This window comes from Mytilus galloprovincialis, chromosome 4, assembly GCF_965363235.1.
Source record: "Mytilus galloprovincialis chromosome 4, xbMytGall1.hap1.1, whole genome shotgun sequence".
NCBI classification, from domain to species: Eukaryota; Metazoa; Mollusca; class Bivalvia; order Mytilida; family Mytilidae; genus Mytilus; species Mytilus galloprovincialis.
This window is the reverse complement of record NC_134841.1, coordinates 20,509,364-20,537,211: the sequence shown is the minus strand read 5'-3', so window position 1 is coordinate 20,537,211 and position 27,848 is coordinate 20,509,364. Positions and strand designations below refer to the sequence as shown.

Here is a 27,848-nt window from a genome sequence, read left to right as displayed (position 1 = left end):
ACCTAGAGATACAACAGGGATCAAGATCTACATGTATAACATGTGCCTGGATACATATTTTTACATGCATTCAGACCAAAACTGTGTGCTCTGCTTTTATAACTTAAAATCACAGTAAAAATATTAAAGCTATCTGTGCATTACATAAAATACTTTAGCTGTTGAATATCATTACATTTTTTTTCTAATGTTTTGTTGTTATCTGCCTTCATATTCCTTAAATATTTAATAATAAACCCTATAAGTAGAATATATGGCTGAAAAATTCAACACAATTCAATATTTACCTTAAAATAGAAACAATTTATTCTTTTCTGTTCTATGAATTTCTTAAGTAAACTGAATCTAAAATCTAGAATTCATAAAAATTAGTAGTTTCATAATATTCAATAAGACTTTTTAACGCAACATATTTCTCTACTGTAAAACCAGGAGTTACAAACTTTTGTCTTACAACGATTGTTTTACTATGATTTAAGTAAATAGCTTGATTATCAACATATATACCAGGCTGTATAAAAAATTGCACCAACATGCCATACATTTCAACAATCTATCCAAACTAAAATATTTAATGATTGGAAATGAACAACAAATCATGTCATTATCAAATCATATATCCAACAACTAAAATGTTTAACCAGGAAACATAAGGAATTGTTTTAAAGCAAAAATACATTACTATGTATCTAAAATTTAAGGATTTCTACCAGGGAAAATAATACATAAAGTTCATGAATGATGATAACTCCATTTTAAGATTAACAATTTGTTTCATTGATAAAGTTTAGACATTGTCCATAAAAATATATTCTCTAAAAAGGCACCAAACATGAAGGTGTAGTGGAGTTAGAACATGATAGGCTTATTAGCTGTTGCTTTCTTTACATATTCTGTGAATGTCTTTAGAAATCTTGGATATTCTCTCTTGTATACTGCTCTTAATACAGAAGACGGTACCCAGCCACCTGGATTTACTGTAAAACAAATTAACATCATGATAAGCCATATAATTTAAAGCGTTTCAACTACACAACAAAGAAATGTCTTTTATTCTAAAATAAAAGGTTCTTTCAAATGTCTTACAAAATAACATCATAATAGTTATATTATTTTCTAACTTTGCAATAAATAAATGTCTTTTATTGTCAGACTGAAGGTACTTTTAAATTTATCCTCCAAATATAGCTGAGAAACACCATCTCATTCAAAATATCAACCATAATCTATCAATGATCTTGTGTGTGTATTCATCTTTCTATCACCTAAACAACATTTTTTTCTACAGGACATATTTCAAATAAAATTCTCCACAGGGTGCAGCTTGATATGACCGCAGAGGTTGAACCCTGAACAGTTGGGGCATGTATGCACACAACATTCAAGCTTGATACAGCTTTGAAGTTGGATTGGGATTAAATATTGGACACAGCATAGGTTTCTGACACAGAATGAATGTGGTCTAAGAACTTAAAAATTTTAAATTGGACATTTAGCTTTTATGATCAAATATCCAAAATCTAAATACATGGTTAGATTTGGCATATCAAAGAATCCCAATATGATTCAATTTTTGATGAAATCAAACAAAACAAAAGTTTAATTTTGGACCCTTTTGCCCTTTAATGTGAACCAATTTAAAAACAGGGCTTAAAATCCAATAAATTGCTTCGCCTAGCCCAGCTGGATACGACCACAGAGGTCAACCCTGAATAGTTGGGACAAACAGATACAGGTCTGAATTTGGATTGTAATTGAATATTTGACACATAATAGGTTTCTGACACAGAATAACTGTAGTCAAAGACCTTAGAACTGGTTATATGATTTGAATTTATATATTTTTTTGCTTTTGTGCAATTCATTATGCTGTTGCCTATTGACCCCCCCTTTTTTTGCAAATAGTCCAAAACCTGACATTTTTTATACATAATTGACAAGTAGTATAAGGCAGTTAAATCCAAACATACACAACATTGTATTTTAAATGTATTTGAGTTACCTCCCTTACACTGCTTTTAAATTGTCTTAATTGTTTATTAACCAGAAAAATCTAGTTTTCCCCCTTTTTGCCCCTAATTACTAAATGGTTTAAGCCACAACCCCTCCCCTCCCCCCAAAGTTGATCCTAACCATTCCTTTGTGGTTTGGAAACTTGTGGTATAATTTCAGAGAGATTCATACACTTAAACACAAGTTAATTGTACAGAAACTACAATAATGCTTATTTGGGCCCCTTTGTTTGCCCCTAAATCCTAAATTGTTGGGACCATAACCCCCAAAATTTATGCCAACCATATATTCCTTTTTGTTGAAATCAAACAAAGTTTAATTTTGGACCTCGATTTGGACCGACTTGAAAAGTGGGCCCATATTCAACCAGGTGCTTCGCAGGGCGCAGCTTTATACGACCGCAGAGGTCGAAACCTGAACAGTTGGGGCAAGTATGGACAAAGCGTGATACAGCTCTGAATTTGGATTGTGATCAAATTTTTGACATTATATGGGTTTTTTACACAAAACAAATGTCAAGATTTTACAAATCAATTAAAGATTTCTTCTTCAAACTTATTTAAATCTAAAATTAAATAGTTGACACAGCATAGGTTTCTGACACAGAATGAATGTGGTCTAATGAACTTAAAATATTTTTTTTTGCCTTTGAGCAGTTCACTATGCTGTTGAATATTAATCCTCTAAAAAAATGTTTGAAGAAATTTTCTTTTTATTTATGAAATCTGAAATGAGAAAAATTTAACCCCCCCCCCCCCATTTTTTTTTCACATCCCCCTTTCCCTTTTTCCAAAACTGATATCAATTCAAATTTCTAATGGAGTTTGCAACAATAACTACTCTTAAATACATCATAAAATATTAAAATGTAAAATAAAGTGCTTGTTATCACTGAATGGTAAAGATTGGTTGGTAGTAAAAGTGAATATACATTGTATATTGTATAAAACAATGATTTAAGTTGATTCAACTACTATTCTGAACAAAGATTCCAATTGAAAATTTCTTGCTATTGTACAATATTGTGCAATTAGATATTTCTTGCTATTGCGCAATATTGTGCAATTGAAAATATTTGCTATTGCACAATACTGTGCAATTGAAGATTTCTTGCTATTGCGCAATACTGTGCGATTGAAAATTTCTTGCTATTGCACAATACTGTGCAATTGAAGATTTCTTGCTATTGCTGAATACTGTGCAATTGAAAATTTCTTGCTATTGCACAATACTTAATATAATAATTTTGGATCCTGATTTGAACCAACTTGAAAACTGGGTCCATAATCAAAAATCTAAGTACATGTTTAGATTCAGCATATCAAAGAAGCCCAAGAATTCATTTTTTGTTAAAATCAAACTTAGTTTAAATCGGGACCAAAAATTAAGAATCTACATACACAGTTAGATTTGGCATATCAAAGAACCCCATTTATTCAATTTTTGATGAAATCAAACAAAGTTTAATTTTGGACCCCGATTTGGACCAACTTGAAAACTGGACCAATAATCAAAAATCTAAGTACATTTTTATATTCAGCATATCAAAGAACCCAAAGGATTCAATTTTTGTTAAAATCAAACTTAGTTTAATTTTGGACCCTTTGGACCTTAATGTAGACCAATTTGAAAATGGGACCAAAAATTAAGAATCTACATACACAGTTAGATTCGGCATATCAAAGAACCCCAATTATTCAATTTTTGATGAAATCAAACAAAGTTTAATTTTGGACCCTTTGGGCCCCTTATTCCTAAACTGTTGGGACCAAAACTCCCAAAATCAATCCCAACTTTCCTTTTATAGTCATAAACTTGTGTTTAAATTTCATAGATTTCTATATACTAATACTAAAGTTATGGTGCGAAAACTAAGAATAATGCTTATTTGGGTCCCTTTTTGGCCCCTAATTCCTAAACTGTTGGGACCTCAACTCCCAAAATCAATCCCAACCTTCCTTTTGTGGTCATAAACCTTGTGTTTACATTTCATTGATTTCTATTTACTTATACTAAAGTTATTGTGCGAAAACCAAGAATAATGCTTATTTGGGCCCTTTTTTGGCCCCTAATTCCTAAACTGTTGGAACCAAACATCCCAAAATCAATCTTAACCTTCCTTTTGTGGTCATAAACTTTGTGTTAAAATTTCAGAGATTTCTATTTACTTAAACTAAAGTTATAGTCCGAAAACCAAGAAAATGCTTATTTGGGCCCTTTTTGGCCCCTATTTCCTAAAATATTGGGACCAAAACTCCCAAAATCAATCCAAACCTTCCTTTTGTGGTCATAAACCTTGTGTTAAAATTTCATAGATTTCTATTCACTTTTACTTAAGTTAGAGTGCGAAAACTAAAAGTATTCAGACGACGACATACCAATATACGACCAAAACATTTTAAATTTTTGCGGTCGTATATCTAAATACATGTTTGGATTCAGCATATCAAAAAACTCCATGAATTTAATTTTTGTTAAAATCAAACTAAAGTTTAATTTTGGACCCTTTGGACCTTAATGTAGACCAATTTGAAACAGGACAAACAAGTGAAACTGCGAGCTACTGCTCACTGATGATACCCCCGCCGCAAGTGGATAATATTAATAGTGTAAAAATATGCAAGTGTTCGGTAAACAGGTTGTCGAGTGATGAATCTGAAAACGCATCACACGGTATAGCTGACTTATATAAATCCTGAAACCAAATTTCAGAAATCCTTGTATTGTAGTTCCTGAGAAAAATGTGACGAAAATTTTCAACTTGGCTATCATGTGTAAAATCATACAAGTGTTCGGAAAACAGGAAGTTGTCGAGTGATCAATCTGAAAACGCATCACACGGTATAGCTGACTTACATAAACCCTGAAACCAAATTTCAGAAATCCTTGTATTGTAGTTCCTGAGAAAAATGCGACGAAAAATATTCATGGGACAGACGGACTGACTGACGGAAGGACGGACTGACAGAAGGACAGACAGAGGTAAAACAGTATACCCCCCTTTTTTAAAGCGGGGGTATAAAAATTAAATATCTTAATACCTGGCTAGATTCGGCATATCAAAAACCATAATAATTCAATTTTTGATGAAATCAAACAAAGTTTAATTTTAGACCCTTTGGACCTCAATGTGGACCAATTTAAAAACGGGGCCCAATTATTAAAAAAAAATAATACATGGTTAGATTCAGCATATTAAAGAACACCAAGAATTCAAGAATAAAATCCCATTGAAATTGGTCAAGAAATTTCAATTTATACAAAGTAATTTTTGACCCTATAGGTTGCATTTCTGTAAATATTGACAATGCAATTTCCCATAGGAACTTCTTTTACGGCTAAAACTGTACCACTTTTACTATGAAGTTTTGAAAAAAATCTTATCCTAGAATTGAAAGTTCATATGCACCACAATTTTTTTCAAAGGTCAAAATATAGGGCTGTGCGGCATATTTTCAACGTTTATATGCCCTGAACTTCTCAGAGTTTAAACTTACACTAATTTTCTTAACTACCCCTACCTCGAATGAAAGGTTACCACAGATTTCAATGTAAACAATATGCACGTGTTTATTTACTGGTAACATTCCCAAGTTCTGTCTCTGCGATATGGAACACAGAGAGTATAACTGGGAACCAGTATGTAAACAAAATCAATTTTCTATGAATATTCAATTACTCCCCAAAAGAGGCGTGTTTTGAGAAACAGCTGTATTTACAAAGTGCAACCTATAATTCCTGAACTGAGAATCAATCTCAAACTTTCTTTTGGTTTCAAACTAAGTGTTTAAATTTCATAGAGATCCATTCACTTAAACTAAAGTTATTGTCTGGAGACGCCCATGATGACGTGATACCAATATATGACTGCAGAAATGGTCGTGTAATAACTAAAAGAACAAAATAAAACTAGAAAAAAAATTATAGCGTATGTTGCTGAAACATTACAATTATACTAACCATCAGCTGTGTAACTTATTTTACATGTAATATTATCTCTGGTTATCTCCCCTTCTGACGGTGGCTCAATAATGGTTTGACAAATCATTCCAACATTCATTGTAACTCGCACATATTTTCCATCCTAAAAATAGAAAGGAAAATGAAGAAGTTATACATATATGCACATCCAGGCAAAAGTTAAATGATATTTTCTTTGGTTCACATCATCACTGCAAGGCTACAGTAAAATATTCTAATAGGTAGCAAATGGTGATATTAAGATTGTACAACAAACACTGTTGTTCTTTAAAATATTTGAAAATTCAAAATTTGCAACCAACATGTCCTTTGAAGCCTTGTTGACGTATTTTTTTGTATTTAGTAGAAATATGTTGAATATTGTCTTTTACAGATTCAGATATTTTACTTGCAGTCAATTAAGCACTGTTCTTATTTACAAACTGGTAATTTATTTATAGTTTTGCACAGGAAAATAAAATCTACTGAACAGTCTGAAAATAGATTAAACAGATCTTAATTGACCACAAGCAACTGTCTGAATTAGTACCTAATTTATGGCAGTGGGTGCATCTTATTAAAGTGCAGTGAGAACCTAAAAATGACAATTACTTAATGTTCTGTCTCAAGATCAATTATTGGTGTTTCAGTATGTGTTTTACAGTATATGGTTCTTACAGGTACTTTAGAATGTGTTGTACTGTATAAATGAACTTAGGTATCTAAATATGTGTTGAACTGTATATGATATGACAGGTAAATTAGAATGTGTTGTACTGTATAAACGAACTTAGGTATCTAAATATGTGTTGAACTGTATATGATATGACAGGTAAATAAGAATGTGTTGTACTGTATAAACGAACTTAGGTATCTAAATATGTATTGAACTGTATATGATATGACAGGTAAATAAGAATGTGTTGTACTGTATAAACGAACTTAGGTATCTAAATATGTATTGAACTGTATATGATATGACAGGTAAATAAGAATGTGTTGTACTGTATAAACGAACTTAGGTATCTAAATATGTGTTGAACTGTATATGATATGACAGGTAAATTAGAATGTGTTGTAATGTATATTGGACTAAAAGATATTTTAGAATGTACTGTATTGTATATTATTCTAGAATGTACTATAGTATGTGTTAGACGTACAGATATTTTAGGATGTTTTGTACTGTAATTAACAACTATCCATCTATCTGGTGTTTCATCTGTTTGTCCAGGTAAATGTCGTTTATGGGACCAGAATAATGCATCTCTTTGTGAGGCTGGCCACACCCGTTTAATAACATTGTGTAAAATGACTGTATCTTCTGAAGGCCATTCTACTGCTACAGTTGAGTCTAAGGTTACTGTAAAAGTAAAATGGTCAAAAGTTAACTCCATGTGTCCCTACATTCATACCATAAGTTATTTTGTTCTTCTGCTAATAATGTTTGAGTCTTTCAAATTAAGATTTGTTTTATTTAATTTATTGGCCAAAATACTTTAAGAATCTTAACTAGAGCCTCTAAAGAGCCTGTGTCGCTCACCTTGGTCTATGAAGGACACAGATGGATTCATGACAAAATTGGGTTTGTAGATCTTACTTTACTGAACATTCTTGCTACTTACAATTTTCTCTATCTATAATAAACTTGGCCCTTTAGAAACAGAGGAAAATATTTTGTAAAATTTTGTGAATCTGATTCATCTGAAAATTTCAGGGCAGATAGATCTTGACTTGATAAACAATTTAACCCATGTCAGATTTGCTGTAAATGCTTTGGTTTCAGAGTTATAAGCCAAAATCTACATTTTACCCCTATGTTCTATTTTTAGCCATGGCAGCCATCTTGGTTGGTTGGCCGGGTCAGCGGACACAATTTTTTAAACAGGTACCCTAACGATAATTGTGGCCAAGTTTGGTTAAATTTGGCCCAGTAGTTTCAAAGGAGAAGATTTTTGTAAAAGTTAACAATGACAGAGACGGACGACGGACGCCAAGTGATAACAAGTAGAAAGTTTACATTCCAAGTTAATGGCCTATTCTAATTGTCTAGTGTCTAAACCTGTAGAAACAGAGGATATAATTTGTGTGTGCAGGACATTTTTCCAGAAAAACCTTCATCAGGTATGCTATATAAATAATACCAAAAGTTCGCAAAAAAAGAGTTCAAACATTTTTCACACTATGATGTGTGTAATTTACATATTTTTCAAAATATTACCTATTATTGTCAAGTATATAGACAACTGATAAAACAGTGAATGTTTAAATAAAATATATTGTGTTCTTTACAGTAGCTAGTTCTTTGTAATATAAACTTACAATCCCAGTGCATCTTGACATCAATGTCCCAGAAATGGTGACACACTTCATGACCAGTAAATCCCTGAAATAAACAACCAGGATTATAAACATTGATGGGTGTATAAGGTACACTGTACAGGATTTGATCAAAGGGGGTTTACATTTTCTGTTTGTTTGAGTAACTTTTAAAAAGTAGGACTTGTGTCTTTACAGAGACTAATTAAATTTTAACTATATAGTTACACATGAGAGTTAACATTGACTGTACACTCAACATTCTTAAGATAAACTCCATTTAACAGCTTAGTCTATTTACAGATTAGTTTAATGAGCGTATCCTTTCTTTTTACCAACATACCTTAACAGTATGACAAGCCTTCAGTGGATCACACACTACACCATCTATTTCTATTTCTCTGGTATATACTTTGAGTTCTCCGTCCTCAGCTATACATCTCCATAGACTGTCTCCATCTGATGATTGGTCAGACATTCTAGCTATATGTTCATTTGTTATCTTATTAATCTGAAGAATACCAAGAAATATATAATAGTCAGGACTTAATGATTTGTTATCTATGGTTTACTGAGTCAGCTGAAGAAATAATGTGTAATAATAATGTCCTTAATTTCCAGCATCAAGCTAAAAATGATACATTCAGGTTTCTTAATAAGATACTTTTGTAAGATTTGCTACTGTTTTTAAAAAAGCTATTACATTAAACTTGAAAATATTCAGGCAATGTGACTATTACCTCACTTTAAACATGTACCTTTTTTTTTAAATGAAAATTCATTTACAACTGAAAAATAAATATTTTTAATCAACTTTATAACAGTTGAAAACCCAGAAATAGATTTTTTATAAACTTTTGCCTTTGATTTCCTTTTTCAATATTGGTACATACCTCATCATATAATCTGTGACTCGGAGCTAATAACATCTTTGGTTGACTGACCTGTCCTATCTGTACCTTCAAAATATCAACAATGTCTAAAATAAGATGACAAAAGTTCAATGCAATCCATAACTTGTTAGTAATAAGTATGAAACAGTAATAAATGATTTTTTGTGTTTTGTAGAGAGATTAAAACAAATACAAGAATTTTCCTGCAAATTCAGTTTTAATTACTAATAATAGTAATTATGTTATCAATGTCAGAGATTGCTTTTTTAGATAAAATTTTAGAAACTCTAATTTTATTTGAAAATATAATAAAAAGAAATTACTCTATAATTAAATTATTTAATATAAGACAATCAATCACCTAACTGTAGACTGACAGAACCTTGAACAAACCAAAATAACAGAATCAAGTAAAAAAATTTAAATGGATAGTTTTCTAAAAACTTATTCGATTCAGACTTGGTAATCTTTTTTTTCCTGCATATTCTTAAATATACATGATTTACAGCATTATTTACAACCAAAAATAGCAACTTACTAGGTGCTCCGCAGGGTGCAGCTTTGTACGACCGCAGAGGTCAAACCCTGAACAGTTGGGGCAAGTATGGACACAACATTCAAGCTTGATACAGCTCTGAATTTGGATTGTGATAAAATTCTTGACATAATATGAGTTTCTTACACAAAACAAATGTCAAAATCTTACAAATCTATTATGCAATATTGTGAAATTAAAGGTTTCTTCTCCAACTTTTTCAAATATTTGGAATTTGAGAAACTTGGATTTTTTTTTAGAAAAACTACTACCATTCCCCTTTTTTTTCAGTCCAAAACCTAACATTTCTTTATACATTATTTTACAAGTAATGTAAGGGAGGTAAATCCAAACATACTAAACATTGTTTAACTGTTTTTTAATTACCTCCCTTGTACTGCTTTTAAATTGTCTTAATTGTCCATTGACCAGAAAAACCTTTTTTGCCCTAATTCCAAAACATTTTGAGCAATAACCCCCAAAGTCATTACTAACTATCCCATCATGGTATGGAAACTGGTGGTATAATTTCAGAGAGATTCATCCACTTAAACACAAGCTATTGTTTGAAAACTACAAAAATGTTTATTTTTGGCCCCCTTTTTTATAATTCCTAAACTATTAGGACCGTAACCCCAAAAATAAATCCCAACCTTCCTTTAATGGTATTGAACCTTCTGATAAAAATTTATAGTGATAAATTCGTTTAATCTAAAATTATTGTCAGGAAAACCTAGTTTTTCCCTTTTCTTTGCCCCTAATTTCATCTTTTTTGGCCCCATAATTCTCAAACATTTTGAGCCATAACCTCCCAAAGTCATAACTAACCATCTCTTCATGGTATGGAAACTTGTGGTATAATTTCAGAGAGATTCATACACTTAGACACAAGTTATTGTTTGAAAAGTACAAAAATGCTTATGTTGGCCCCCTAATTCCTAAACTATTGTGATCATAACCCCCAAAATCAATCCCAACCTTTCTTTAGTGGTATTTAACCTTCTGGTAAAAATTTATAGAGATCCATTCACTAAATAAAAAGTTATTGCCTGGAAACTAAATGCCTCTTTGGACAAAGCAGACGACGACATGATACCATTATAAGACGCAAAAATGTTTTTGCGATCGTATAAAATCTGTAAATTAAATTGCTTATTGTATCAGATTATATTATACAAGTTTTGTAATCTATAAACAGTACAACTAGTGTACCTTCTCGTCATCCTTCTGTTCTAGTTTATCAAGACTTGCATCAACAGCATCATAAAATTCATCTTCTTTTATCTGACAGTGTGGTCCTTCCTAAAATTGATGACAATATATTTATACCTATATATAGAGTTGACAAATATGCTAGACTTATATCCACAATTCAGGTTAAAATTCCTATAAACAAGAATATCCTACTCGCATGCATCTATTTATATTATCATTTAATATTGTACTAAAAGACTATCAAATAATATAAGTATACTTTGTTGAAATGTATACAATAAAACAATGTAAGAAGGGTTGCAATGCAGTATTGTAGTGCTTATTTGGAAATTACAATAATCTATGTAGAAGAACGTCATGGCAAGGTCAGTTCAAGAAAATTAAAATGTTGGGTTCAAAGGGGCATAATTCCTGTGAATACATATAAAATATATATATGTGGTAATGTCTTAATATCTTGATCACTTTTTCTACAAAGTTTTACGGATATTGAACAAAACAAATAGTTTTCAAATAGGCAGCTAACCTGCAGATGTATTTCGAAAACAATATTTGCAGGTTGTATTAACTTATTTGAAATAGTATTTTCAGAGCATTTGAGTAAAATGAAATATCATGGATTATCTCTCTTCTCTTTGTTTGGTAAAACAATACTTACTTCAAAATCTGGTCCCCCTATTACAAGTCTTGGTGGCTGTTTCATTTGTTCAGCTGAGAGTTCTTTAAATTTTTCTTCAGTCTTTTTCCGTCTTTCATTTTCCTGTTATATAATACAAATTGCTAATTATTTTATATTGCAAGCACAAGTACAAGTCACGCTAGTAATAATACCAGGTAATTGCTATGTAAATTGCAGGTAAATGCACTGTTAGTTTAAGCAGTTTTGATGTTAAGTAAAAGTCTCATAATCTGTTGTTTAAATAGCAGTTAACCTATAAATGAATACTTCACAAACTGATGTATTCAAGTACCAACTTATATAATATAACCTTTCTACCCTTTACTTGCCTTGTCTAGTTTTTTCTTCCACGCCTCCTCTCTCTGTCCCATGAGATCAATACAGTGAGATAAAGTAGCGATGATTCCAGCCGTCGTGGCTTTAAATGTGAAGGCTTCTCCTTTAAAATCCACAGAATGGCCTCCATGCTGCTGTAATATGGAAGCTGAAATAAAATCAATACAATTAATTAATTTAACTATAATTCTTCACAAGTTCTTTTTATTGGTTTTTATATGTTGTGGGTTGGTGTCTCATTTCTGTAAAACTAAACATCTCCTTTTTTCATAATCATATAAAGCTTCTACTTTCTTTTTTCAAGTATGTTCCTGTTTTCTTCTAATATACCAGTGAACATTTATCAATGTTTAACATGCTTGAAAGTGTAATCCTTCAATGTTCTATCAATTTTGATTTTTTTTTAACAGAAGTTATGCATGAAATTATAAAATCTTTAAAAACTGTTGTTGAAAAAAAGTTGTTGATGATTAAAGTTTTCTGAAAATATCTGAACCACTCTTGATGACATCTGCATATTATTACTTAAGATGTTGGGGATGATGGCTAGGTAGACCATAATCTTGCATTAATCTGCAGCTTTGAATGTTCATGATTTTGGTCCATTTAAACAATGCTGATAGTTAAACTTTAACTACCGTATATTCCCGAATTTAAAGCGCATCGTTTTATAAGCCGCACGGCCGTTTTTAGGGGGGAAGATTGTTTTTGTCCTTACATAAAACGCACCTGAATATTAAGCGCACCCTGAAGAAAACGTACATTTATTCTACTGACCTTATAGTGTCATGAATATTTCCTCCTTTTGCAACTCACACCGTAATTTGTTTCATTTCTACTTTCAGATTGGTGAGAAAGTTGAGAGTATTTTTGAATATATTTATTTGTGTCATATTAAAATAAAAAATCTTAATAAAATAATTATACTTTTCTCATTGTTTTAATTATGCCAGTTTCGTTTGTTGTTTTTTGTCAACAATGGCCATGTGTTGACAGCTTGGGTGTCCATTGAACCTTGTTGTTTTGATTAAAATTAGTATGGTATTGATTGCTTCTTTATTGTTTGAATTGGCATTATGGATTTTAATTAATCTTAAAAATGTATGCATGAAAGGTCACCCAAGCCATAAAACTGCCATTGTTTACCTTGATTATGACCTACTTACCTGTACCCACGTGTGAAAACTGTTCACCGATAAGTCAGAAAAAAATTAATTAAATCAATCTTAAGAATTTTATTGTTGTCTATAAAATAAAAGTTGAAGTTCTGAAAGTAACAAACATTTTTCAATTTTAATTTGGATAAATACCACATACAAAACCATTTACTTTTTGCAAGTCATTGTCTATTTTTAAATGAAAGTGATATGAGCCATGAAAAGGGGAATTCAAAAAAGATGGCAATAAATAAATGTCTTAACAGATTAAATTATAAAAATTAGTATTCTTTTTTTTTTTATTTAAACATCCAATAATATTTCGTAAAGATATTTCATTTTGAAACACAATAAAACGACAAACAGTTACTCCTCAATATTATATCCTGTATGGTACCTCTTTTCAAACACGATTATCTCTCTTTGTTTATGAAACACTTTAAAGTGTCGATTTAAGCACATGCATCGTCATTAAAAGAAACTTGGAATATTGTCAAGACACACAATCACTTTCTTTATTATTTCATTAGAAAATTTTATATTAAAACACATTAAATCAACTAACAACTACGTATTTATGATAAATACACAATTAATATCCTGTATGGACACAGTTATCTTTCTTTGTTTATGAAATGAACACTAACACATGGTTATCAACTTCCTGTAAACCAACAATGATTGAATTAAATAAAAAACAAACGATAAAGTAAATATATTTATTTATTCATAACAAAATATGCCACATTAACAATTTATCAAGTCACTGCAAGCACTTGACAATCTGACTGTCTCCAGAAAACAAATCCAGATATATTTTTTTTTTCACGGTCGTCCTGAAAACAGAAAATAATACATACATAACACGCACCCGAGTATAACACGCAGGGACAAAGACAGAGAAAAAAACCTGCGGCTTATTTAACGATTTTTACGGTAACTTTTACTTTGATCTGTGTAAATAATGTTAATACTTACTTAGTTGATAAAGTTATCTTACCTAAATCTGTGCCTGTTGGTCCGTTAAAATGATGTGGATGATGATGGCTAGGTGGATGTTCAGAGGAAGTGTCACTAATGTCATCTGGATCACCAATGTCTTCTTCTGATACTATAAATGTATAAAAAATTAAATTTTACATCGTTACACTATTAAATTATACTTTGTTTTGTATTTCTTTCTAATTTAAACACATCATACAATAATTTACAAGTGTTTTTTTTTTTTTTTAAACAAGAATGCATGTGTTGTCAACTTGTCATGCTTGCATACCCCTACTTGTAATTTTAAAATATAGGAAACAGACAGATTCTGACAGCTCACACTCATTACAACTCACCATTGTTAAATATGAAATATGAAGTTGTTCTGTTCATTAGTATTTGAGGAATATGTGAAAATTTGTAGGTTAATTCAGCATATTGAAAAATTCAAAGTTCATGTTAATGATAATAGGTAGAAGATTTTTTGTCTTTAATGCTGAGATGCTTTTATATCATATCACTTTTACACATCACAAACATTTAATATACTATTGAGAAGGTAACAATAATTTTAAACATTACTATACATTTTTGTAAAAGAATAGCAAGGCATCTTTTTCCCTCATATATTACTCCCATTCTATTTTAAAGGGAAATCTTAGTATTTTTATGTTTTCCAAACATGATTATTTTTTTATAACTTACACCACTCTTTTTAGTTATATATTTACTATAATGGCAGTCATATGAAATTGGCTAAAATTATATATATATTTCTGTTTATCTATTCACGTGAATTAATATATGAATGTTGGGTGAAATTTTAATCATTTGTTTTTAACACTTCTTATCCATATGTAAAATTAATACACATATTTAACGTCCTATGCAGTTATCACATCTAAATGCCTGGAATCATATTTGCATTGAATTGAATTTGCTTGAATTAAAAACACATATGGAACATTTCCATTTCTAACACGTGTAATTCCAAAGATATTTACAGTCATGTACAACATTATGTGTCACTGCAGATGCACAAGTATCAAAGTAACTCTGTAAAGTGTCTATCTGTCGACAAAGAATATCACGGAACGTTTCCATTTCAGCCAATTTTTCTTTTAAACCTCTTCCTCGCTGCAAAATAAGGTATAAAAGATTCTAGAAACAAATGATTACAAGTTGTGTACAGTAAAAGTGGATATATTTATGCAGTTTATTATTTTGGGGATTTGTATGTTTTATCATTTGGCTTCAGTTAACATTAGATTTTCAAACAATAAGTCATGTAAGTGCGCCTTCATCAATTTTGTTGTTATCTTGAACAAACTTTTCATGCTGTGGATATTTTTCTGCGCTTCAAGTGATTGTGAAATTAGTGGAAATATCTCCCTTGAAGAGCTCTTCAATTAACAATATAAAAACATTCAGTGAATTTTCCATTTTACACTAGTTATATTTTAAATGTTTTCTATGTTTTCCCTAACCTCTTTTAGACAGTGTTTCCCTTTCATGACTGTGGTCGGTTTCTTATTCCTATCAAACCTAATTTAATACAAGAATATTTGAATTGCCATAGATAAGCCATGATAAATTGTTTTTCCTGGTTTCTCATCATGTGGAAGTTTCTCAACAAAATAAATAATGGGAATATTTTTATCGCATACAAAGTAACTGTAAAATTTATACATAGTTTTATAGTTTCAAAATATCTAGAATTCTGACAGTATATAGTATGAAAACTAGTCTACTGTTGATGAAGTGTGTATTTTTACCTCCAGATGTCCCTGTATTTATATATACATTCTTTCATATACTGACAGCTTGAACCAGATTTTTGTGTTAGCTGATAAGCTGATAAGGGATTAACAAAAACATTTGTGTCTCTTCCAGGACACATTTTCATTTTTTAAAGATGGTTTTGTTTGATTTTCACTATTTGTTTGGATCATTGATATTCTTGTAGTGATTGTAAAGAAATCATTTTGCTTTATTGGGATGATGGCATGGGTTGGTGTCGTGGTAATGTTTATACCACTTTTTGTTTCATTTACACCAAGAATGTTTTAATTTTGAAAAACATACCTTAAAAGATGATGCTGATAAAGTAGATAAACTGGTCCCAGATTGTAAAGACAGCAGGGAACCATGTCTTCTTAGATTGTTCTCACTACCATAACCAGATTCAGCTTGCTGGGGAAAAAAAGACATAATTTACTGCAAAATGATCTCACATAACATTTCAAGAAATCTAAATGCCATGAGATGAAAAACATAATAAAAAGCCACAAAATTTGTAAATGATGTTGTATCCATCTGTTTATTGAGAATACATTTAAATGTTTTTCAGAGGTTAACAATTTGTTCCAACTCAAACGACATATTTGATATGCCCTGACTGTAGGGTTGATATTGTTTCAATGAAAGTAATAATTGTATAACTGGTAAATTATTAAGTCAGGCATTGATATATATTTGAAGCTGGGAAAGTATTAATTGTTTATCTTGAAATTGTCTATGAACTAGCTTTCAGTTAACACAAGCATTCTTATAATGGTATTTGAGTAATTTTTGTTTTGTTGTGCTTCATGTTGATCTGAGAAGTCAAGTCCTTTCCTACTGATTTTTACAGGGTTTTTCTTATATTGTGCTGTTTTCAAGTTGATGAGAACACAGCTTCATCTTAAACAACGTTTAACCAGCTCTTTACTTAGAAAGGACAGATTGATGCACAGTTTGGAAAACATAATCCTTAATGTCAGTTATTTTTTTGTGATTCCTGCTATCCTTTCAATATCTTAATTATAAATTGATTTACAAATTGTACAAAAAACTAAACAAATGTGAATATAAATATATAAGTACTGGTGTATTAGGAACAGACACTAAATTGTAAGGGAATGATTTTCAATTTTAAAAAGCATTTGACTATGAAATGAAAGCCTATTACGTATATACAATCTTAGTTTTTGTTGGCATACTTTTACTTTACAGATTAGCCTGTTATGTCTAAAACTAGAGGTATTTCACATAACTAACCAACCAGTTAATTGTCCAAATGTCCTAATCTTCAATTATACAAAGAAGTAGGAAAATCAAATAATACATATATGAAGCAACAGGCAGAAATCTTGGGGATTAAAGTCAAAGTTATGGTTTTGTCTGTTAATTAACAGATTACACTTTTAAAGAAATTTTTTTATTGCCTCATATTTTAAAATAACTAATAGTCCATATTATGAACTCAAAATCATTTCCTCGGTAAAATAATGGTTCATTTGTACTTCCTTATTTTTGAAAAGTCTTAAATAAGATTTTAATAATCAATATATTATATTTAGAAGGTGTCCAGTTAAATACTTTTTTTACACCTATGTGTCTGAGGTTTATTAATAGATAAAGTATTGTCTATTGTCTACAAACATTTAAATATTCTGTAAACAAAGAATCAATTTTGTTGTTTCATCAAATTGAAAGACCAATTAACATTATACTTAAATGAAAATTGATTCGAAACTTATAACAAGCATACAATTTTAAGATTTCCTTTAGAGATTTGATTAATGTATTGTCCTCAGGGAAGAATTTCATAAATAATAAATCTTTATTATCTCTTTATCTCACTAAATTTCCATTTCAACCTTCAATACTATTATATATCTCAATCAGTTGAAATTGGGGTCAAAACTTTAATTTGGCATTAAAAGTAACATGTGTTCTAAGTTTCAAGTTGACTGGACTTCAACTTTATCATGTTTATCAAAAACAACTTTGACCAAAAACCTAAACCTGAAGAGAGGCAAACAGATAAACAAACGGACGAACAAATGAACCGAAAAACTTTATGCCCCTAAAAATCAACAGAAAAGTTCTTATTGGATCTTAATAATATTTCCCTTAATATGCTTTAATTCACTAAGTAAAAATTTCAGAAATTTTTATGTGAACATAGGAAAGAATATTTACTTCTTTTAAAAAAAAGATTGCTTGCAGGAAACAAACAAGTGAATTTTATACAATCAAAGCATATTAGTTGCACATCTATGTTCAGTTTTCCTTTTACAGTGGAGTCCCCATTATAATACCTCAGTACTACAAAATACCCTATGTAATTCAATAGCGCTGATCCATCGATTACGGTCATCTTCACTGGCAGCTCTCAGGTACCACATACAATCATTTACACTAACATCAAATCTACACTCATCAAACTGGTGAGGCTGAAAAATTAAAGAGAATTTGACTAAATAAACATATGATTACAGATGATCATTGTATACAGATACTACTTCTTTTCTAACGTATTATATACAGATTGTTCCAAGACAGCTAACATCAGTCATTTATTACTCAAAACAGATCAATGTAAAAGTTTGTACTGGTGTGTGTTACAATGTGTTATTTGTTCCATTATGAGCACATTACAAATAAAAGATTTGTCAATCATACACAAGAAATACTACGGAGAGAGTTGTCTCATTGGCAATAATACCACATCTTCTTTTTTATATAATATATAGGTTAAAAGAAAGATTTGTCAAACATATACAAAACTACTAGGTCAAAAGAAAGATTTGACAATCATATACAAAAATACTAGGTCAAAAGAAAGATTTGTCAATCATACACAAAACTACTAGGTCAAAAAAAGATTTGTCAATCATACATGTATACAAAAATACTAGGTCAAAAGAAAGATTTTTCAAGCATACCCCAAAATACTAGGTTGAAAAGACAGATTTTTCAATCATACAGTAAAAAAAAATACAAGTTCATTCTTTTTTACATTATTAAACTTCAATCCTATATAGCTACATTTTCTACTTTTCGCTTAAACTTTTTGTAAACAATGTAACTTTGTTTAAATTTTACAATTTTCATCAGTTACTTCCATGACTTCGTGACATCATATACTGCATGAGACAATTTGAGTGGGTTAAAACAATATATTTACCTATTGTAAGATGAAAAGCCTAATAAAACATAAATTATTTTGTAAAATGTGATTCACAAGACAACGCTTTTGAGGAAATTTGAAATGTTAATAAATCCACCTACAAATGTATGATCAAAGTCCCTTAAATTATACCAAACCATTTGTTAAAAGTTCAGACTGGCTATTTTTTTCAATTGAGATAACAAAATAATTGCAAAATCTATTTTGAACTGCCTTCTTCACTCCTTTAAACAAATTCATATCAAGTACAGTGTACATGGTCATCATATCATGCATGTAAATGTATTTTTAAATGATTAAAATGTTATTTTGTTTGTACAAGATGTAATAACTTATCAAGTGCATGTAATCTAATATAAGATCATATGCATCTATATATGTTATTGAGTTTTCTCCTTAAAGATAACACTCCAGAGTGTAATATGAACACTTTTTGAGCAATCATGTACCGGTACATTTTTTGTACAAACATTTATACTGTGTTGAGTGGCTGACATTTTACAACATCTTTTTCATCAATACTGATAATCTAGTAAAGTTTGTTCTGTTGTCAATGTTATCTTTATTCACAAAGAAGATGTTTCAAAGATTTTGAAGCTTGAAGTCATACTGTCTAGTCAAAACAGTTTTGACATAGTTGTTGATATTAATATTGCCAAAATTAAATATAGTTTGTGCAAACTTTTACAATGTTCATTATTTTGTGATTTTACTTTTTACAAGCTCACAAGCACACAGGTTGCCATTTGGGATTTTGAGAAACTTGGTGTAGAAAAATAATAAAAGACATGGACATAGGGAAATACAATGAAAATGGTTAAATATGACTTCATTAAATGTCAATATTGCCAAAATTATAATATATATACATACATGTATATATAGGGAATACAAGGCCCTTGTCAACATAACAATTTCAGTGATTAATTAAGAACCTGTGTAAATCAATTTGTTGACAGAATTTGTGAAATCATCAAAGGATGAAAATATGTGTGTAGGTTCATTGTATGTGTAACTTAAGAAAATCTAATAGATACTATCATAGTTTTCCATCAATCATTGAATCAAACATAAGGTAAATTACAATGAATGTACATTCAAATTCATTGAGATAAAAAATTGCTTATCAAACTCGCTTGTGACTCAGATACAAAAACATCTGTAATGATAAGAGGTTAACCTCAAGTTCAATGACATTACAATAAATTGAACAATGTAACTTGTATCCTATTAAGATTTACTTATATTATAAGTATATCTGCATGTGACAAAATAAAATAATTTATTTATATATCACAATTAATAAGAAAATCTTTTATAAAACCTATTTGTTGATAGACTTTAAACTAGCACCTTTTTAGATTTTGATTATATAATCGGTCTATTAGGATCTCAATTTTACTTTACTGAATTTACACCAAAAAGTTGTTAAATAAATTTGTTACCCTTATATACTTTTGTCATGTCATATGGTCAAATCACTGAAAGAACCCCTTCTTAATTATTGAAAAATATCATTCTGCACGGACAATAATATATCTTGGTGTTAATAAGAAACACCCCTTCAGGTTAACACTCTCAAGGTGAATCTAATACTTAAATCATAATGTTGTAATGTTGTCTTTTATCTTTATTTGTGTGGGATGTGATTCAAAACACAAAATGTACATAGATTCATGTAGTGTATATATATCAAGTCTTTAAATTTAAACTTACTGAACTGCTAACAATATTTTTGAGTGGGTATAAATTTTTATTTGTGCTATTTATCATGTTCATAGTTTTATTTGATAGGTGTTTTGCTAACAAGTATATAAACTAAAGAATGATCAAGAGTTGTTTTAACATTAACTGAACTTGAGTAATTTCATACATTTTTTTACATTTATTAGCATGCTGTTGTAAACATGGTAAAGCTTCTTTCTTGACTTTTGCAGAGCCTATTTAAACCAAACAGTCGATCAGACAAAACAGATGGGTGCAACTCCATGTCTCTTAATAAGCATAATATCTGCAGAACAATTTGGTTTTCAACAACACAATGAAAATTATATACACAATTAGGAAAGGTTCAACATATCAACAAGTAACATGATCAAACTTTCTTAATTTTATATATACAAATGTATATTTCTTTAAACATAATTATTTCCAATTTTTAATCATGTAAAAAAATCATTAGGATCTATGAAGTTTCACAATTATCATTTACCCTAATTTACATACATGACCTACATGTATGGTATACATGCATGTATGATGTTCTTTAAATTTTTTAACATGTTTGCATTTTTCAATAACAATAAACGTACATGTATATATTTTTTTTTTATTGTGATGGATTTACTGTGATCATTTTCTTGTAATTGACAATGCTGATATAAAATGACACCAATATATCTGTTATTTGTCCATTAAATATTAATATAATAAATCACACATGAATTATTAATGTGACAAAATGTATACAGTTTAACAGCAATATAATTTTTTTACATGTACTATATAATGAATGAATTGAAGGATCAGCTTCTCACATGAACCAGATATTAACAAACCTTATCAACTACATGTATTTATGTTACACCCCTTTTGGACATTAAAAAATCTAATGTACATACATGATACATGTAATGGGCAGTGTTAGAAAGGGCAAACATTTTAACTGATGTATCTATTTTTTTCTTAATAAAATTAAGATACATGTATATACATGTACATATATGTAGATGTACATATAAATATGGTATGGGTAATGGCAATGCACATTATTGAAGCTGTGTTGATTCATAGGAGTGTTACATACTACATATAAATGTAGCAAGACTACCCTTAAAGGACTCTCCATCTGCAGTCTTTTGGTTGATGTTCATGCAACATAATTGAGTCAGTTACTTTAGGTGAAAATTTTTTTTTTAAAAAAGAAAATGAAAAAGCACCATATTAGGCCAAAAATCCAAAGTACATGTATTTATAACTAATATCTGCAGAATTTACATGCATGACAACAATTATTCAGTTCTCAGTAATTAGTAGCAAGACGATGTCTATCCAGCATTAGGAAATCAAACAATTATTATTTCAAACAAAAACCAGGTGCTCCGCAGGGCGCAGCTTTATACGACCGCAGAGGTCGAACCCTGAACAGTTGGGGCAAGTATGGACAAAACATTCAAGCGTGATACAGCTCTGAATTTGGATTGTGATCAAATTTTTGACATTACGTGGGTTTTTATTACACAAAACAAATGTCAAGATTTTACAAATCAATTTAAGATTTCTTCTTCAAACTTTTTAAATCTAAAATTAAATAGTTGATCATGACACAGCATAGGTTTCTGACACAGAATGAATGTGGTCTAATGAACTTAAAAAGCCTTTGAGCAATTCACTATGCTGTTGAATATTAATCCTCTCAAAAAAATGTTTGAAGAAATTTTCTTTTTATTTATGAAATCTGAAATGAGAAAAATTTAAACCCCCCCCCCTTTTTTTTCACATCCCCGTTTCCCTTTTTCCAAAACTGATATCAATTCAAATTTCTAATGGAGTTTGCAACAATAACTACTCTTTTAAATACATCATAAAATATTAAAATGTAAAATAAAGTGCTTGTTATCACTAAATGGTAAAGATTGGTTGGTAGTAAAAGTGAATATACATTGTTTATTGTATAAAACAATAAAAAAAACTTCATCAGCAACATTTTATATTGGGAAATTTCCAATGAAGTTATTTACATAAAGTTATTGGCAAATAAAAATAGAAAATGACATCATAGTCATGTCTGGCAAATGTCCAACATACATTATCTAAAAACATTTTAGATAAGATAAGGAAAAAAAGCTTCATCAGCAACATTTTATATTGGCAAATTTCCAATGAAGTCATTTACATAAAGTTATTGGCAAATCAAAATAGAAAATGACATCATAGTCATGTCTGGCAAATTTCCAACATATATTATCAACTACTATTCTATACAAAGAAAGATAACTCCAATTGAAAATTAATTGCTATTGCACAATATTGTGCAATTAGATATTTCTTGCTATTGTGCAATACTGTGCAATTGAAAATTTCTTGCTATTGCACAATACTTGATATGGAATCCTGATTTGGACCAACTTGAAAACTGGGCCCATAATCAAAAATCAAATTACATATTTAGATAAAGCATATATCAAATAAGCCCAAGAATTTAATTTTTGTTAAAATCAAACTTAGTTTAATTTTGGACCCTTTGGACCTTAATGTAGACCAATTTGAAAACTGGACCAAAAATTAAGAATCTACATACACAGTTAGATTTGGCATATCAAAGCCATTTATTCAATTTTTGATGAAATCAAACAAAGTTTAATTTTGGACCCCCATTTGGACCAACTTGAAAACTAGGCCAATAATTAAAAATCTAAGTACATTTTTAAATTCAGCATATCAAAGAACCCCAAGGATTCAATTTTTGTTAAAATCAAACTAAGTTTAATTTTGGACCCTTTGGACCTTAATGTAGACCAATTTGAAAACGGGACCAAAAATTAAGAATCTACATACATAGTTAGATTCGGCATATCAAAGAACCCCAATTATTCAATTTTTGATGAAATCACACAAAGTTCAATTTTGGACCCTTTGGGCCCCTTATTCCTAAACGGTTAGGACCAAAACTCCCAAAATCAAACCCAACCTTCCTTTTATGGTCATAAACCTTGTGTTTAAATTTCATAAATTTCTATTTACTTATACTGAAGTTATGGTGCAAAAACCAAAAATAATGCTTATTTGGGCCCCTTTTTGGCCCCTAATTCATAAACTGTTGTGACCTCAACTCCAAAAATCAATCCCAACCTTCCTTTTGTGGTCATAAACCTTGTGTTAAAATTTCATTGATTTCTATTTACTTATACTAAAGTTATTGTGCGAAAACCAAGAATAATGCTTATTTGGGCCCTTTTTTGGCCCTTATTTCCTAAACTGTTGGAACCAAAACTCCCAAAATCAATCCCAACCTTCCTTTTGTGGTCATAAACCTTGTGTCAAAATTTCATAGATTTCTATTAACTTAAACTAAAGTTATAGTGCGAAAACCAAGAAAATGCTTATTTGGGCCCTTTTTGGCCCCTAATTCCTAAAATGTTGGGACCAAAACTCCCAAAATCAATCCCAACCTTCCTTTTGTGGTCATAAACCTTGTGTTAAAATTTCATTGATTTCTATTCACTTTTACTAAAGTTAGAGTGCGAAAACTAAAAGTATTCGGACAACGACGACGACGACGCAGACGACGACGCCAACATGATAGCAATATACGACCAAAAAATTAAAATTTTTGCGGTCGTATAAAAAATAACAAAATACATGTACATACATGTATACATGCATTAAATGTTCTATATAAATAAACATGTACCACTGTAATGCAGCAGTATATTAAAAGTATTTTCAATATTTCAGCTGATAGCAGTCTTCACACTAAACCACAGACCAAGCAGCCCAAGCACATGAAACACATTTATAAATGGCTTTTAGGCCTGTAAAAATCATCTCTACAGGTCAACAGAATCTAACTAAAATTTTCAAAAAAAATAAGCTTCAGGGACTAAAATAAAATATTTGTTCAACAAAATAGATTTCATTTTTTTAAGAATATATTCTTGCTGATTAAGATTGATCATATCTTCAGTCAGGGGTACTACTTGTACAAGTGTATTTTATTTACTTGAAGAAGTAAAAAAAAATATACACATATAAGTAAATTTGTAGGATACTTATACAAGTGAATTTTATTTACTTGTATAGGTAAAAAAAAATTGGCTTAGTTATGTCCCTTTGGCATTCACAATTTTTTACTTGTATAAGTAAAAAATTCATCCTTTCTTCTTCTCTTGAATTCTTAAGATTTCTTTGCTCTTATAGAATTTTAAATTGTGTACCCTTTACAGATGTCTTTACTAATCATTTAAGTGTAATTTCATGGACAACGAAACTCCCACTTGTCTTTTATCTTCATAACACTGCCCTTTTACAAGCCCCAAAGGAGCAATTTTTGATTGCCTTGCCCAAATATACAAGATCTTTCCTCAATCAGTTTCTTTGATGAATTAATGAGATGAAACATTGAACTTAAATGAAAAAATTTGAGCAAACCTGGGAAAAATCATTAAAGGCATGATTTTACATCTAAAAACTTGAGGATTTTTGTGGGATTGTAAGAAAAATTTACTTATACAAGTAAATTTTTAGAAAATTAAGGGGAGATTATTCAAACATTATTTATTTACTTATATGTGTATATTTTTTTTTAACTTCTTCAAGTAAATAAAATAAACTTGTACAAGTAGTACCCCTGACTGATCTTTGCCTAGCCCAAACTGCAAAGTATTATTTTCTTTAATCAAATGTGGTATTTAATTTTTAGATTAAACTGATCATTTATAAAATATAGCTGATCATGATCAATTATTAGTTACATTGTATAAGGCAAAAATAATAATACATGCATTTGTTTCCGCTAACCCTACCTACATGTACCCAAACACTTCTAAAATTTTTAATGCCGTTTTGGAACAAGCACAGTTAAAGTCATAATGATAGCAACCAGCTAAAAAATGTTTGTAAAATAAAATAGTATTGTCTAGATGTTGTAAATGCACAAGGTTGGGCGGTAAATACCACCCCCGGTATTTACCAGTGGTATTTAACGGTATTTACCGCGCTGGACAATACTCCAGAAGTGGTCAATACTGGCAAATACTGGTCGATTGAAATTTTCATGGTTGTTTTTACTATTAATTGAAGTAAAAACTTGATAAAAAGTCAAATATACTTAAACTTTAATCTTTATGCATGTGTCAGCTTATAAAATTAATGAATTTGATATGTTTTATTCATTTATAACACTTATTCCTACTGATTTAAAATTTAGTTATTATGAATTAGATATTGTATACTTAAGATATGTATAAAAATTACATATATTATTTCAACATTTATTAATCAATATATTTTTAATTCAAAATGTAGGATTTAACAGGTAATCAAAATTTAAGGGAAAAAAAACTACAGGTAAATGAAGTTACATGTGTCTTTTTACCTATAGCTATCACCTAGCATTGGTAGGTGTGAAAATTTAATTACTAAAACAACAGCCCCCAATAAAAGTTGACAGTACATGGGTTGAAAGTAATAAAAGTGATATATGAAGACTCCCTTAAACAATAAATTATTTCCTGTCTATTTAACTGTGTGACAAAACCTTCTTCATGCTGGAAATAGAAATTTTGAAGCAGAGACAAAAAGTTTTCATCTTTTACTATAATATTATAAGTACATATATGTACACGTACATTTATTAATCAATATAGATCCCTGTTTGAATTTACAAAAGAAATAGAATTGAAGGCACTAAAAATGATTTGAACACTTTCTATATTTAATTATTTAAAAGTAATTATAATTGACCAGGTAGAGAGTGGTTTTTATAGTAATGACCACTCAAAATTTCAATCGACCAGTATTTGCCGGTATTTCCCAGTATTTCCCGGTAATTACCGGTATTTACCACTGGCATGGTCAATACTAGTATTGACCGCTTTTTTGCCAACCTTGTAAATGCACCTACACCAATGTACAATATCCTATTTATATCAGTACATAATAGCATAAACATGTTTAATCTTTTTTGGTCTAACTTGTCATCTTAAAAAGAACATCTGTAATGCAACAATTAACAGAAAAATGGTAAAAAGTTTGAAATAGGAACACAAATTGGAACTTTACATACATGTAAAGCAACAAAGAATTGCAGCCAAAAAGTCCACTGTCAATTTTATGATTTTATTTTTAATATAATAATTTGCCTCTTTAATTTTATAAATGATCTTGTTTTGATCAAATGTACTTTCTCTTTTCTTAATTTTTACATTTGTCTGTAATCTGGTAATAAATGTAACTTCAAACACATGTATCCAGAGTAAGTGCGATACCAAATTGTGACGGATTTAATAAGTTATACCACAGGAGTTAGAAATCCTATCAATAAGGGGGTAAAAATATACCCAAGTTGACTATCACAGTAGAGATAGTTGACTTTGGTATATTTTTACCCCCTTATTGATAGGATTTCAAACACCTGTGGTTATACCCACTTTTAATTTTTAGCAGGGTCAGAAGGATAACAGTCTACATGTATGTCTCTGATTTTTTTTTAACTGCTTCAAAACTGAATAACCCTTGCACATATTTCTCAGCCTGTGCACCATGTGCATTAATGAGTGATTTGCATCTGGTATGTCGAACAAGTCAAAGACCTCCAAATGAAAATAAAGTTCAGATTTTTGTGTATTCGTCATGTAAACAAACCAAATCGGCAAATGACAACATGTCTTGTGATCAAGAAGTTTATTAACCTACCGTGACATTAGCCTTTGACAGACTGACAGCACCTCTACAACCAAATGCGGTATCATTTTCAGATTTATAATAACTTAAAGTTCCTTCTTTTAGCACAATATAACGGTCTTGCCAACCATGTAAATAGTTAGTCCACTTTGACAGAACACCCTGCAACTCGGGTAAGCCAGGTTCGTAGTCCGAATCTTCGTTTTCTTCATCGTCTGTTAAGCTGAGAAGGTCTAACTTCTCTTCTACCATTCCTGTAGAAACTGACATTTTCTTAAAACCAACAAAAACTTTATTTCTAAGCCGGTCTTCATGTGCTGTAGGTGGTTACGGGTTGTAACTTGACTAATCAGACGCCATAATGATGTCATGAAGGAAGTGGTTCTACAAGCGCCCT

The 27,848-nt window shown here is 30.2% G+C and overlaps 1 protein-coding gene across 3 annotated transcripts; it reads right to left on the bottom strand.

Annotated features, from left to right (window-relative positions):
• Positions 1-288: 288 nt before the first annotated feature.
• On the bottom strand, positions 289-27,848 carry LOC143071589 (ceramide transfer protein-like). Of its 3 annotated transcripts, none has more exons than XM_076245996.1 (14): positions 27,464-27,848; positions 18,195-18,311; positions 16,177-16,284; positions 15,096-15,228; positions 14,108-14,218; positions 11,944-12,098; positions 11,594-11,695; positions 10,933-11,022; positions 9,186-9,251; positions 8,636-8,803; positions 8,296-8,359; positions 7,137-7,336; positions 5,974-6,097; positions 289-977 (listed from the first exon to the last, which is right to left on the bottom strand). In XM_076245996.1, exons 1-14 carry the CDS (start codon positions 27,719-27,721, stop codon positions 850-852), a joined length of 1,824 nt encoding a protein of 607 aa, XP_076102111.1. In that variant the 5' UTR covers positions 27,722-27,848; the 3' UTR covers positions 289-849. The 3 variants fall into 3 exon arrangements, with proteins under 3 accessions (XP_076102111.1, XP_076102109.1, XP_076102110.1); XM_076245994.1 differs by having other exon boundaries at positions 18,177-18,311; positions 27,464-27,847; XM_076245995.1 differs by having other exon boundaries at positions 9,186-9,245; positions 18,177-18,311; positions 27,464-27,847.

Bases quoted from the DNA above. Each gene is read 5' to 3' on its own strand.
- LOC143071589 (XM_076245994.1), bottom strand. From the start codon at position 27,721: ATGTCAGTTTCTACAGGAATGGTAGAAGAGAAGTTAGACCTTCTCAGC. The intron at 11,023-11,593 runs GTAAGTATTGTT...CATCAATTTTAG, and splicing joins TAGGGGGACCAGATTTTGAA to GAAGGACCACACTGTCAGAT. The intron at 8,804-9,185 runs GTATGTACCAAT...GGTATTCTTCAG, and splicing joins GTCACAGATTATATGATGAG to ATTAATAAGATAACAAATGA.